The sequence below is a fragment of the Sceloporus occidentalis genome, unplaced genomic scaffold (assembly GCF_023333645.1).
Source record: "Sceloporus occidentalis isolate IW3139 unplaced genomic scaffold, rSceOcc1.0.p SCAF_8, whole genome shotgun sequence".
In the NCBI taxonomy this organism is placed as follows: domain Eukaryota; kingdom Metazoa; phylum Chordata; class Lepidosauria; order Squamata; family Phrynosomatidae; genus Sceloporus; species Sceloporus occidentalis.
In genome coordinates, this window is record NW_028316988.1 from 209,360 (window position 1) to 222,855 (window position 13,496).

The 13,496-nt window shown below is 46.9% G+C and overlaps 1 protein-coding gene across 2 annotated transcripts in view; it reads right to left on the reverse strand.

Annotated features, from left to right (window-relative positions):
* SPEN (spen family transcriptional repressor) overlaps positions 1 to 13,496 on the reverse strand; it is a 47,647-nt gene that overhangs the window by 12,360 nt on the left and 21,791 nt on the right. The window contains exons 4-10 of one of the 2 annotated variants that reach the window (XM_089537246.1): positions 7,370 to 7,530; positions 6,394 to 6,594; positions 5,507 to 5,658; positions 4,449 to 4,574; positions 3,878 to 3,991; positions 2,673 to 2,786; positions 883 to 983 (exon numbers count right to left, since the gene is read on the reverse strand). In XM_089537246.1, coding sequence (XP_089393372.1) covers positions 883 to 983; positions 2,673 to 2,786; positions 3,878 to 3,991; positions 4,449 to 4,574; positions 5,507 to 5,658; positions 6,394 to 6,594; positions 7,370 to 7,530 — 969 coding nt within the window. The remainder of the gene's footprint in view (positions 1 to 882; positions 984 to 2,672; positions 2,787 to 3,877; positions 3,992 to 4,448; positions 4,575 to 5,506; positions 5,659 to 6,393; positions 6,595 to 7,369; positions 7,531 to 13,496) is intronic. The other variant, XM_089537247.1, reaches the window with a different exon arrangement.

The following is a 13,496-nucleotide window of genomic DNA, read 5'->3' on the forward strand; positions in this document are numbered from 1 at the left end:
ACATCTATTTCTTAAGTAACAAACAAAGACTTTTGGTCTGCTCTCCTCCATCAGCCTCTTAAATCTGCCTCTAAGGTTTGGGACCCATATGGAACAATGGGGAGGAGGGGCAAGTGACAAAAACACACCTGCCTTTGTCAGATAAAAGAGGCAAAAATAATGCAGCTTGATACAACTAAATAGATGTTAAACTGCATTATTTCTGCAGTGCAGATGCATTCTGTAGGGAACAAGAATATAGACTCCATCCTGGCCTCTGAGGGGAAGAGAAGGTAGGCCAATGCCATCAGGCCTCCCTAAAGGAACTGAGCCCTCCCACAAGGCATCTGACTCCATCCTGGCCTCTGAGGGGAAGAGAGGGTGGGCCAATGCCTTCCCTAATCGGTCCTAATCAGAATAAGAAGGGCCCTCCCTCCAGTCTATCTGCCATGGTCCAGGCATCAGAGGGAGAGCAGATCTGCTGGACTTTTCCCCTTCTCCTTCCCCACTGCCATTCCCTTCTCCTTTTGTGTCTTGTCTCTTTAGATTGTAAGCCTGAGGGCAGGGAAATGTCTAATTAACAATTTGTAAGCCGCTCTGATAGCCATGGCTGAAGAGCGGGGTATAAATAAATAAATATTGTTATATTATTATTACAGGAGCCCAAACACTGTGCCAATAGCTTACCCAAAATGACTCATCATTTATCTGATTACTTATGATTTGTCTTTCTGATTAAAAATCACTTCAAACAATACAAATTTTTAAAAAAACAAGCTAATTAAAAATGGCCCCAAAAGACCTGCATGGAAGCAAACCTCACAACCTCAAAGCACACATCTGTGCATCCCTATTCCATTCTGAAGTGCTTTTAAGCCAGAGCAACAAGGCAGAAGTACTTGCCTTCTTTCTGCCAGCATTTCATAGAAGTCTCTAATATCCTGACCCGTTTTCTCCATGGAGTGATAGAATGCCAACTGGCTCTCACGGTTTGCAAAATCGACCTAAAAAACAAGGGAAATTCAAAGCACTCGCAGAGAGGCCAACCTGACAGAAAATCTTACTGCCTATGTTCAAAAGCAGGGGGACAAGCACTTGCGACACCACTGAACAAACCCGAATGCCTCTTGCTAGTGGGCCTCAAAGCACAAGAGGCAACCTGAGCAAGACCTCCATAGACAAGGGCATGGAAGCATAAGCACTTCATGCCCTGTGGCACTTTGTATCACAGTAATCTCCCTGGTCTGGAGCTGGGCCCAAACCACCTGGCATGCCACTTCCCCAAGCAACCAGTGGATGCCATAAGGCAACTCATGCCCTAGGAATGTGGTCAGACTGCCTCTGGACAGAGGAGGCGCCATTCAGCCATATGGTCTATAGCCAATGATAACCTTTAGATTGCCAAAAGGACAGTGCTTTTCATCAAAAGGATCACCAGCCACATTTGCATGTGTATGCATACGTCATTGTGCATTTGTGTGGCTGGTGGTACATTATATGTTTACTTGTAATTTGGAAACTCAGTAAATGGCAAATTTCCCAAATCTACAGTGGGCCCTTGGGATTTGCTGTGGTTTGGTTCCAGGACTACCTATGGATACCAAAATCTGTGGGTGCGCAAATCCCTTTCAATACATTGACGTTGTGAAATAGTGCCCCTTATGGCAAAATCAAGGTTTGCTTTCTGGAATTTATATATTTTTGGAATGTTTTCAAGCTGTGGCCCGACTGTAAATCCAATTCAGACCCCTAAATTGGATCTCAGGACAGAGATCATCCAATTCGCAAAGGTCTGCTCAGTTGTCAGAAAAGAAAGAGATAAATGGCCAATGACACAAAGGTTCAAAACAGGTGTCCTAGAAAGGTATTTACACTGATTTTTTAAAAATAGTAACTGACTTGCAAGAACCCCATAGCAGCAGGTTAGGGAGGCAGCCCACCATTGAGAGGTTCACTCTGCAGAGGGGAGGGCTCTGGGCTGAACTCACTCCTTGCACCATTAATGCGAGGGATGCCTACTGGGTGTACCTGGATGCCTAACCTGGTCCTGGGGGGAGGAGGATTTCTTTGGAGGTGGCTAAACAAGCCAGGCAAGCGGGGGGGGGGGGGAGGACTTGTTGGAGGCCCACCTGGTGACGGGAAAATTACAGCCCCTAACACAGAAGCAACCTCCATGCAGGAGGAAGCAGATGGAGCAGGAACAGGAAACAGAGCACAAGCGTTGATTTAGCCACAAGCCAAACAGGCCAAGCCACCCAGACGCATGGGTCTTTGAAGCAGGAGGACCCCCCTCCACCCTCTACACTCAGAAAAGGGAGCTACATAGAAAACACCCCACACATTGGTATGATGGCAGAGGTTTTAGTGAAAGAGAAAGAGACAGAGAGAAGGAGGGAAGGAGGGGGAAAGCAAGAAGGGCAACCAAGGCACTTGGAAAGGAAAAAGTGAGCAAAGCAAATGAGAGAAAAGGAAGCCTTGCAAGGAACAGGTGAAGATGCTCCCACACCTTTCATTAAGCAGAGGGGATGGTGGTGGTGGTGGTGGTGGTAATAATAATAATAATAATAATAATAATAATAATAGTGTTCATTTAATCCTTGAAGACCAGGACAAAAGATGCTGTGCCATTAAAGAACTCCCCTGGCTGGCCTAATCTTGTTCTAATTGCTCTTGAAGAAGTTAATTTGGCAGACCTTAATCTTATTCCCACCGATCTTCCTCCCCTTGGTCTCTTTTACAGCTGCTTGCGCATATTCAATCTCATTGTAGAGAACGAGAGCCATGCCTTTTAAGCGGTCAAACACCACCTGCAAGAACAGAACAAACAAAATAAAACCAAATAAGACCCTCGTCCGCAGGAGGGAAACATCGGTCCCAGCAAGTGATAGCCAGGAGGGGAGATATTGTTCTGGGATCCAACTGGAGGAGTTCTCTGTTTTCTGCCCCAACAAAGAGCACTGCAACAGAGACAATGGAACATGCCAAAGGGTCTGCTCTGGGTTGGACTTGTGGAATTATATATATATATATATATATATATATATATATATATAGTAGCCATTATCTTGATGTTTATGCCTAATCTTAGCTAATGGATTTTAAAGAAGAAGCCCCTGAAAGAACAAACTGTGAAGAACTACGGTGAGGGCTCCCAGTGCGCTGCTTCAGAGGCAAGTCATGCAAGACCTCAGAGCCTCATCTTTAGTCAGATTCCCTCTCTACTAAGAACAGAAGCTTTACGTAAACTGTAAGAACCATTTTGGTTGTTTTAGACTGTTGTACTGTTCTGAGTTTTTATTTTGTTTCTTATCTGGCAGTTTTACTTAGGCTTATTTATGTGCTCCATTCTTTTTGCCTCCTGTTATTGATTTTATTTGGTGCTATTTTACTTATATTTTATTGTGATTTGATCTCTCTGAACAAACCTTGCAAGGAAAACTCCATGAGTTTATGATTACGCCTTAGGGTAATCATAAGTCAGAAATGACTTGAAGGCACACAGAAACAACAACACTCTAAAGTAAAATGTACTTGTACACTGCCCAGAGACCTGGTCTAAAAAGATTATAAATAAAACACGCCAACTTCTATAATAAGCATGGCTGAACGGAAGAGCCCTCTTCCGTCATCCAGGAGTGATTCTGCAAAAGGCAGCATGACTACCCCAAGTGCTCTCTGCATGCTGGGTTCGGCTCCTTTGGAACTGTTTACTTCCCAGACATCGAAGGTGGTGTAAGAGCGTCAAAGGCCCCTGAAGGACAGGTTCAGCCCAGAGACAGAGACAGAGACAGGACAGAGCTTGAAGGTGACGGCCAGAAAGAACTAGTATGCCAGAGAAGGCAGGCGGCGGCGGGGTGGGGGGGTGGGGACTGTGTGCTGCAGAGAGCCCCCCACTTACCTTCACCACGGGGCCATAGCGGCAGAAGTGTCGCGTTAGGTACTGATCTGTGACGTTGGTCGAAAGGCCATCCAACCACACGCAGTTGGTCGGCATGCTCTTCCCAAAGCCCAGCTGGACACAAAAGGGCAAAATCTCCCATCAGTTAAAGAGATCACCACCATCCAGCTCAGGTAAATGTGGGCAGGCCTAATTCTCAGCTAACAGCCTCCCAAGGGCAGGAGTGATCATACAGCATGGTGATCATACAGAGTGTTATGGAAGGGAAAGTTCTCCTACAGTGAGCCAGAGACAAAACTGTCCGTGGGAAGGGCAGTAGAGGAAACTGCCCGCTCTACCCAGTCTCCAGTCTCAATGCCAAGACTGCTGGCTTTGCCAATAAAGGCCACCTAGAGAGCCTCAGGGCAACCCACAGGAACATTGTAGTCTACACTACTAGCAAACAAAAAGGCCCTGTAGATGCAGGGTGTGTTACTCACATTTCCACAGTTCAAACCGTGGGCTGTGGCACAGCTCTACATTTCTTGAAATCAAGCCCCCAGACCAGCAATTCCATGAGAAACCTGCCTACCTTGAGCCGGTTGTTTCCCAGGTATTCCCCATCCATTTTCTTGATAGCTTTGCAGACGCTGGCAATATCGCAGTATTGGAGGAATGCATACTGAGGAACACCGTTCACTTTCTTAATGTCGATATCCTGTTGGGGAAGAGAAGCACAGCTGGCACTGAGACATGAAAGGCTCCTTCTCCTGGTTCAGGACAAAAACCTCTCCTTGCCCAGGAGCTGCCTTCCTCTAAGATCTCACCTTTCCCAAACCTTCTCCCTGCCTTCTAAATCACAACAGTACAATATCCCAAATTGCTCAGGGCCTTGTTCTGCTTTTATAGTTTCTGAAATAGTGCCTGTGTCTACGTAACCTTTACGTGGCAAAGTCTCATATCTCACAGGTGACCTTCTCCAGCAAAATGCAACAACAGAATGCTGGCTGGGAATTTCTTTATGAACACCTGTGTTTGCAGGCATCTATCTATCTGTGTATCTGGAAATCCAATCCCAGAGGAAACGTAAATCCTTTGGCTCAAAACTGCCTGGGAATTTAAAGGGCTGAAGTGGCCAGAGAGAGCACATGCTGGGCAGCCTTCACTCTGGCAACCTGAAGCAGAGCAGGAGGACTCATCTGTCCCAGCAAGAAAGAGATGCCGATGCTTTCTCCACTTTCCAAAGGATGCATGTGCCTGGCTTTGTGAGCACTGTGCTAGAGGACTCAACCATGCACTCATGTCTAAAAACCCAAACATCTCCCTTCATTGTTTCTGGTAATTCTGCTTATTATCACATTCTGATTTGCTATTGTGCAGAACAGTCCTGAAAACTCACACAAAAACGGAAGCAACATCTGCCGAACCAAACCTACACTGTTCTTCCTCTTCCATTAAAAACAAAACCAAACAAATCCCAGAGAGTGCAGCTGATGGGCAAAGGGAAGGGAGAGCTCATCCTTTTCCAATTAAGATCCAGCGACACGTTAACAGACTCCAAACAACCTAAAGGAAGCACTTGAGTGTCAGCTGTGCTCTCTTGCCACACAAAAAAGGAGCACGCTCCGTCTGCCTGTGTGTGGTACGTACCACTATCCCTCCAAAACGCTGAAAAATATTGCGAAGGTCATGATAGGTGGTGGTTTTTTCCAGATTACCAATGAAGAGAGTTCTTGTTGCTTTGGGGTGGAATTCATCTATCCTTTCATCCAAAGGCCGAAATTCATTCTCACTTTCTGTTTCTGAAGGCAGAAGATAAAAGGCGTTATTTGACATCCTGTGTGTCTTCTTCCTGACACTTGAAACATCCTCCCTGCCAGGTGGGTTGGACTGGTCTGAGCTCCCCAGGCCAAGCGCTGTCTTTGGAAAATGGCTTTGGATCCAAGAGGGATGTCAAACAATAAAAGGCAGGGCGCTTTGCCAACCTCTGTGGAAATGGGAACCTTAAGGAATATATGCCATTCACATAATCAAGCCCAAAGAGGCAAATCTGAAGGAAAACTGATAGGAAAAGTTCAGAATGTGATTTGTGGTGTTTTCCCAGTTAGAAACGCTAACACAGAGATGTAATCAAGACAGAGGACACCATGCCAACTAAAATGAGAAACAGGATGACAGCGTGTAAAGTCCTCTGTGTGCCAGCTGCCCACTGGCAATGAGCCTCCCAGCAGGAAGACTGCCCACTGGGAGAACATGGTTCTCTGCAGCCTCATCCTGCCTCCTCTCCGATGTGTTGGGCTTGGCATGGGGGACACTAAGAGTCAACTGGGGCACCCCTTCCCCTGGAAACCCTCAGCAGAAGCAGTGGGAAAGGGAGAAAGAGAGTCTTGCTGGCAGTCCACCCACCCACCCATTCTCATTTCAACAGGATGATAGAGCCCAAACACAGACCATGCACTAAATATATGCTGGGGCTGCTTCCAGCAAAGACAAAGACAGACAAGTGAGCCTGGGGGAGTGATAGGGCTCATGCTCACCTGGCCCAATCCATGCTGTCACCTCGATCTGCATGCCAAAGAAGAGCTTCCCTTTGGAGGCTCCCAGTGCTTTCTCCTGGTCCTCCTGCTGCCGGAAGAAGACGAGCCCGTAGCGCTCTTCGGAGGCCCCGTGGATCTGCACAGAGGTCACCTTCCCATACTTCTTGAACTCATGGAACAATCCATCTTTAAGGCTGGTGTCTACATGTCAGGGAGGGAAGCAGAAGAGTCACCAGGCTGGCAGAAGATGGGCTGGTCATTGAGCAAGGCAGCGCCAATGGGCTAGCTTTTCTTTGCCTTTGTCCATGGTGTTTCTGAATTTCATGGTGTGGCATCAAGAAGCACCCACCCACACAAAGCCAGGGAGTCTGGTCCAGCTACTGTCTCTAGGTCAACCCCATCTCGCCAACTCCTCCTACCCTCTTGGGCCAACCCTAGCTAAGAGCAAGGGGTAGCCTCCACGTTCACACCCATTTGGGTTTGAATGACCTAACAGCACAGAAGTAGCTTAACTGCCAGCTGCTCCTTCCCCTTCCCCTAGGATGAGTAAAAGCAGAATAAACTAGGTGAACATTGCCTCATCTTTTCTCAGAGCAAGTTTGATATTATGGTGCACAACGTCCCTCTTAAGACCATCATATATCTTAAGCTAGGGTCAAGAGAATCCCAGGTGCCTGGTCTCCCTTAAGAGTCAGAAATTTCTTCAGTGGAGATTGAACTGAAAGAGCCTATGAGAAACCTGAGATGGGAATAAGCCTGATCAACCAGTTTGCTCAAGGCTCCTTTCTTGGAGAAATCAAGGTGCTCCATCTGCTTGTCTTCAACATTTAGGTTGGCAGCAAATCCTAGCAATCTAGTTCCAGAAGAGCTGGCGGATTAAACTGGACCTCCGTTTCCTAATGTAAGGTTCTGGACAAAGACTGCTGTGTTTTCACCTGAAGTACCGGGTACGCAAGCAACTCTTTTGGGGCCCTACCTGTGGAGCGCACTGGAAGATTTTGAACCTTAATGCCAAAGCTTTTGCGGGGTTCATCCTTCTCCAGAGATGGAAGCAACTGGGAGGTGGGCGCGGGAACAGCCGTGGATTGCACCGATCGCGCCGGAGACTCGTCGCTGGAACTGCTGCTGGAGTCACTGCTGTAGAGACCAAAGGCAGAGAGAGAAAAGGGCATCAGGCAGAGGCTTTGAAACAACAACCACCAGGCAGACAAGTGTGGCTTCTTCTAACCATGGAAAAATTGTCCTCATACAGTCTGCAGTGCTGGGAAATTATTAGGGCAGGAAGATTCTTTTCAGCTCTGTGCAAGGTTGGCATTACAAAAAACCTAAAATACCCTACATTAAAGTGCATTCTCCTGTGTCTGAGGAACATTGAGGAGTCTGATAATGGGGTTTGCTCAGAAGCGGGAAGACAACATTTACATTGCCCTAGTACAGATGAAAAATGCCACCTTGCTTCATCTGGAGTTCTCAATCTGATAGTCTGCTAAATTTGGGTTGGATCCCTCTTTCTTAGCTTCTGCATAACAAAAAGCAGTATCAACACACTAGTTTAAACTATACATGGTATTAATCTGGTAAAGCACTTCCTCGTGAATTCCCAAGACCAAGAAATGTAAGCGATGGGCCCGGTTTGCAAAGTATAATGCAGGGATTTAGGGGCTCAGGAGTGATACAGGAGGCCAGAAAATGACAAGAGGGCAAACACACGTCTGCTAGAAGCTGGCAAATCTTTTCTGCTTTCTCGGCAGCAAGAAAGCTGTGGCAGCATCACCAGGAATTCCTCTTCGCATTGACTGCCCTGTTGCAATCATGACTAAGGGCTGGAGCAGAGGTGTCATCACAGAATCGTCTTCCCATGCTGCCAGAACAGAAGCCTTCATCCCAACCTTTATGGAAAATGGGTGGAGGGTTTTCAGGATGGAGGGGGTCGCAACATACAAACAAAGCTTGGAGAAATTATATACTGTTTGTGGCAGAATAGCTGCAACAAGAACTCACTTTAACCAACAGTCAGATTTGACTTTGTTGGAGACTGAAGAGTTAAAGAGTACACAGCTGAAGATGTAATAAAGGCGGATATATATCAGTTCCCTGCAGCTCTGATGAACCTTTCAAATCTGCAAGATATTAACCTTAAAAATAGATATATGAGATCTAAAACTGCCAAAGCGCAGGTTGACAATCAAGGACGGCCGGATAGAAGCAAGTGAAATGCCAGGAATACAGCCAGGATGGGAACTACCTCAACCCCAAACTGGCTATTTCTAGGCAATGCTTAAGACATAGAAAGAAACAAAGAGAGGCAGGACTTAATGTACCTACAGTGGCCAAGATCCAGAGGCAGACGGGGAAGAGCAAACCTCCTCCAAGTACGACACTGGAGTTTTGCAAGCATCGGCTATCAAGAACATTAAACCTGAGCAAGATCATCCCATGCAGGGGAGGGAGATCTCATCCCAGAAGGGGGTTTCCCCTCTGGTTTGCAGCTCAGAAGGAACAGGAAAGAGAATGAGGCAGAACCAGAGTTCTGTATCTGTCATCAGTATTGTACTCTCTGCAAAGAGACTGTCAAAGAAAAGGAACTTGGGAACCTCTGACTCTCCATATATTAAAATGGGAAGAAAAGCCACTCCAGAGAAGCCCGCCTAGTCCTTCTCAGAGAAACACCCTTGATTTTCTCCTCTTTCAAGATGGGAACAATCCATGCCAACTAATTGGTGACTGACCAGGGGAATTGGGATCATTCTCTGCCTCTCCCTCCAAAAGGGCCCAGGTCAGATTCGACTGGCGCTGCACAGCCAAGCCCTGCCTTCTCTGCTCATCTCACTCGTTTTTTAAAACCCTTACTTCCATAAATATTGTACCATTCCAGAAACCAGTAAGTCAGCAGAGTTTACAAGCTTCATGAAGCGGTGCTGGTGGGATGAAACAATGACGTGCCACAGCTCACTATTTCCATCCAGTAACTCAGGGGAAGAAATGGAAAGACACCAAACAGCCCAATGTCATTGGGCCAATTATTCTCCTCAGTGGCTGGGTTGCTTGGAACCAGAGTCTCCCATCACCCCCACCCTTCTCTCTCTCTCCTTCCTGCAAATGAAATTGGCTTTCCAAACAGACATGGCATCTGTTGCCTTTATTAGCCAAAGAAACACTGCAGCTAGATCTAAAAAAACCCACAAAACCCAACTGCTGGGAACCTTGGAAGGTAAGAGAAAACTTCTCCACTTAGTCATACGGAGAAAACCTGTTATGCATTTCAATACTGAATTTTTGAATCAACTCCCTTTACCGATTCAAGGTTCTGTGTCATCTTGAGACCACCAAGCTAGGGGCCCACTGTCCGAAACCGAAACAGGAAGGATCTCCTGTGTGGCTCTTAGAGGAAGCTCCTCAGGGGCAAAGACGGGTGGCACCTCTCAGGCCCTTGGCCTTTGCGACTTTGGGTGGAGTTTGAAGGGGGGTCCTCTCCTGCAGCTCAGGCCTGGCTCTGTGAGCCTGATCCTGAATGGAGGGGGATCCTGCGCATGGAGTCAGCCCAGCGCCAGGGAGGCAGAGTCCGGAAACAACCACCACCACCATCACCTCCTCCTCCATACCAGCCGACTAGGAGATCAATGAAAGGAGAGGAGGGTTTTCAAGCCCTGGGGGGAGGACGAGGAGGTGGCCATACGAGAAATGTCACTGCACAGCAGTAGGTAGCTCTTTAAGCGGTGCGCCATGGGAGGAACAACAGGAAAACTTGCTTCTTTCCCTGGGACTTAAATTGTCCCAATTATGTGCCAGCCAGCTTTTCCAGTATGACAGAAAGCAGATCATTATCCTCGTTTTACACAACGAGGCACCAGGAAGAAAAACATGGCGAATTCAGAGGGCAGAGGGCAGCTAGGGGCATCACTGCCTGTTGCCCTGGAAAGCCTCGCCCAAGACAGCTTGGTATCCGAGAGCATCCGGCTCCTGAAGGAGGAAGAGAACATCGCCAGAGACAAGCCTTCCCTCTTGCATGTGGGATCGGGAAATCTACATCACACAAACACAACTGTGAGCCTTGGGCAAAGTCCACCCTTTGCCCACACATCACACAAAAGACCCTGCAAATAGCTTTTTAGGCTGCCCCTCATTATGTGCCACGGAAAACTGATTAAGTGCTCACACAGGCCAAGGCCCACAAAAGGAAACCGCAGTCTGGGCTTATTTGCAAGGTTAACATTCTTCATCTCTCTCTCTCTCTCTCTCCCCCCCCCAACCCAAGAGTATCTGAGGTAAGGAAGGGCTGCAAAAGGGTCAACGTAGCTCAGCTGCTTGACCAAACACACCACTCAGCTCAGCAATGTTTGCGAACCCTGAAGTGTTACTTTCCGAGGGGGCAGGGTGGTTGAACAGTAACTAAAGGGACAGGTGACTTGAAGGCACACCAAGTGCCTCTGACTGCAATGGCTCAGCCGACATGCCAAGAACACAGTACCCACAGCAACCTGGAGAAAGGCTCTATCTGCGTTGCAAAACAGTCAGCACGCTCTCTAGGAAGCTCAGATTTAAAACAAAGAACCCAGTGGAACCAAGAATACTTCCTGGCCCAGATCAGGACCAGCCTTGGGAATCCTCTGTGTGAGCTGCTATCTATCACCCAGCTTCTGAGGCTGTGAAATGGAAATGCCAAGACCTACCTTGGAGGATTCAGGCAGAGCTAGCTCCCAAGAGCCTTGGGAAGAAGGCAAATGGCGCTCTCAGGAGCGAGGTGGGCGGCTCACATGAGAGCAGCCGGACGGTCCAGCAGAGCCTTTGCCAACTCACTTTGTCCTAACAACTCTGACCTACATAAGCCCAGGAATCAGCTGATGATGGCTCCTGTGTGTCATGCCCTACTAGTTCATGCAAGCATGTGACTGCGCTGGTGTCAATAAACAAGCGCTGGATTTTCTCCCTTGCTAAAAATAAACATTTAAGAAACTAGCCGGCCCTCTCCCAGAGTCCAGAAACTCTTCAGGAAGCCAAGGCCTCCCTCCCAGGTCTCTTGACTTCCAGCCTGGTTAGCAGGCAACTTTAAGTCTCCTTCCACATTTGGGTCTTACACCCGATAAGGAGCATTTGCAACTGAGAAAGCCTGACCCTCTAACTGGGAATAGCAGAGGAGGGCATTTCAGAGTCCAACCTGGCCCTGGAACAGGTCTTCATAGACTTCAGATGAACATCCTTTGAGGGACAGAAATGCCACCTATATATAATTTTACAAGCCTTTCCCCTCATGCTGGCAGCAATGGAACGGAGATGGAGGATTAGTCCATATCCAAGCCCAGGTTTCATCTGAAATAGTTAAATGTAGGTCTGTTTCACAAGGGAGTTTGGCTGGACGCCTTTTATTACCTTCTTTAACTAATAAATTAGAGATTTTGGAAATCCTACCCCTTATTGCAGGTTGAGGAATGAATAGGCGAGGGCAGAGGGGGAAATATCGCAGCCTCTTTGGTGTATTGGTTCATTACGACGCATGAAATGTTTCAGCTAAAGTATTCTTCCCTCAACATCATTTTGCGATTCAAGAATCGCGTCCCTCTCCCTTATTCATCCAGTGAACTGAACCATCATTTCTAATTCAGTCTAAAGCACCTGGAGGATCAAAGTTTGGGAACCACTGCTCTAAAGCAAGGGCAATAAACAGGAGGCGAAAGAGGGCATCCCTGCCTGGTGCCCTTTTCCAACTGAACTGCCTTGGGGTCCATGGAGCTGACACACAGAGAGGCCTTTGAATTGGTGTACATGTTTCTTAGAAGAAACAAAAGGAGTGCCAAAATCCATTTTTCCTAAATAAGCCAAAGCGACAGGGCCAGTGTATCTTCTCAAACCCTTGCAAAGTGTCCGATGGTGGCCCTCTTGCCCAGACTAATAGAACTGTGAGCAGTATTATGCACTCGGTGCATTGGCGCAGGTGTGCATATTATTTAACCAAGGAACTGGTAGTACGTTTAGCAAAACGTGACATGAGAATATTAAACCTCAATTTAAAAATGCTATTAGGAGATGAGCTGATACCAAACTAGTCACCAAATGGTTTGGGTACAGCTGCAATCCTGCCCTCTTTCCAACTCTCTGGGACTTTGGCCCCTTGCAAAATAGTGCAAAACAGTTTGAATAATTTGGGCATTAATATTGTGAAGTCTGTTTGGTAAAACGCTGCAGCGGAGCCATCTGGGCCTGGCCTTTTGCCTGGTTTTAAAGGAGCTGTAACGTTTTCCTGTGATAAGTTGATTCGATTCAGGGTTGGGGAAATAATATTGATGGGCTGGATTTTTAAGGCACTAAGAAATTCATTCAAGGATAAATCTGTGCAATGCTCTGAACTGTATAATTCTTTATAGAAGGTTCGACATTCTAGGCGTCTTTCATTTGGGGAACGTCAAAACCTTTCCCATGTTAGATTTAATTAATAGGATTATATTTTTGTGGGAGCCTTTTTTAAATCGCTCTTCAAAGAGAGCGGGAGGCTTTGTCTCCCCATTTGATAAAATCAGAGCAGTCTTAATTTCTTTTAAATCCAAACCAGCCAATGTATCTGTATCATTTCTTCCTTTTTTTAGCTCTTCCAAAATCAGCTTATTGTTACAGACACAACATGATTTTGTGTTGGTTTGCTTATTTCAGAAATTAACTTTTGTCCTGTTCAGCCTAGGCTTCCCTCGTATGCATAACTGCCTTGCTACTGCCTTCATAGTAACCAATATTGGGGCTAGAGACATGCCAGGGGTTTCGTTCTCTGGAAAAAAGAGGTCTAGTGCAATTTGGACATTCTTGAAAAAAGGGTGTCTAGGAAGCAATGAGGGTCAAAACCCCAGTTTGGGGGGCTTTTTATTGGGCTTAGCTAATTCCCATAAGGAACTCAGAAAGGAGCAATCAGAAGCTGTAGCAATGTTCAAAAGGTGTTCAGAAGGTTTACTTCTGCAAGGCTTCCCTGACTTACCTGGTTGTTTCATTTCAGGGGGGGATACTGTGTGTGTCGTCAAGTGGCCTGTCCACATAAGGCAGCCCCATTCATTTCTCACAGGGTTTCCTTAGGCAAGGAATCCCTGCCTAAGTTCCTTCTTCTAGCACCGGACATCCGTTGG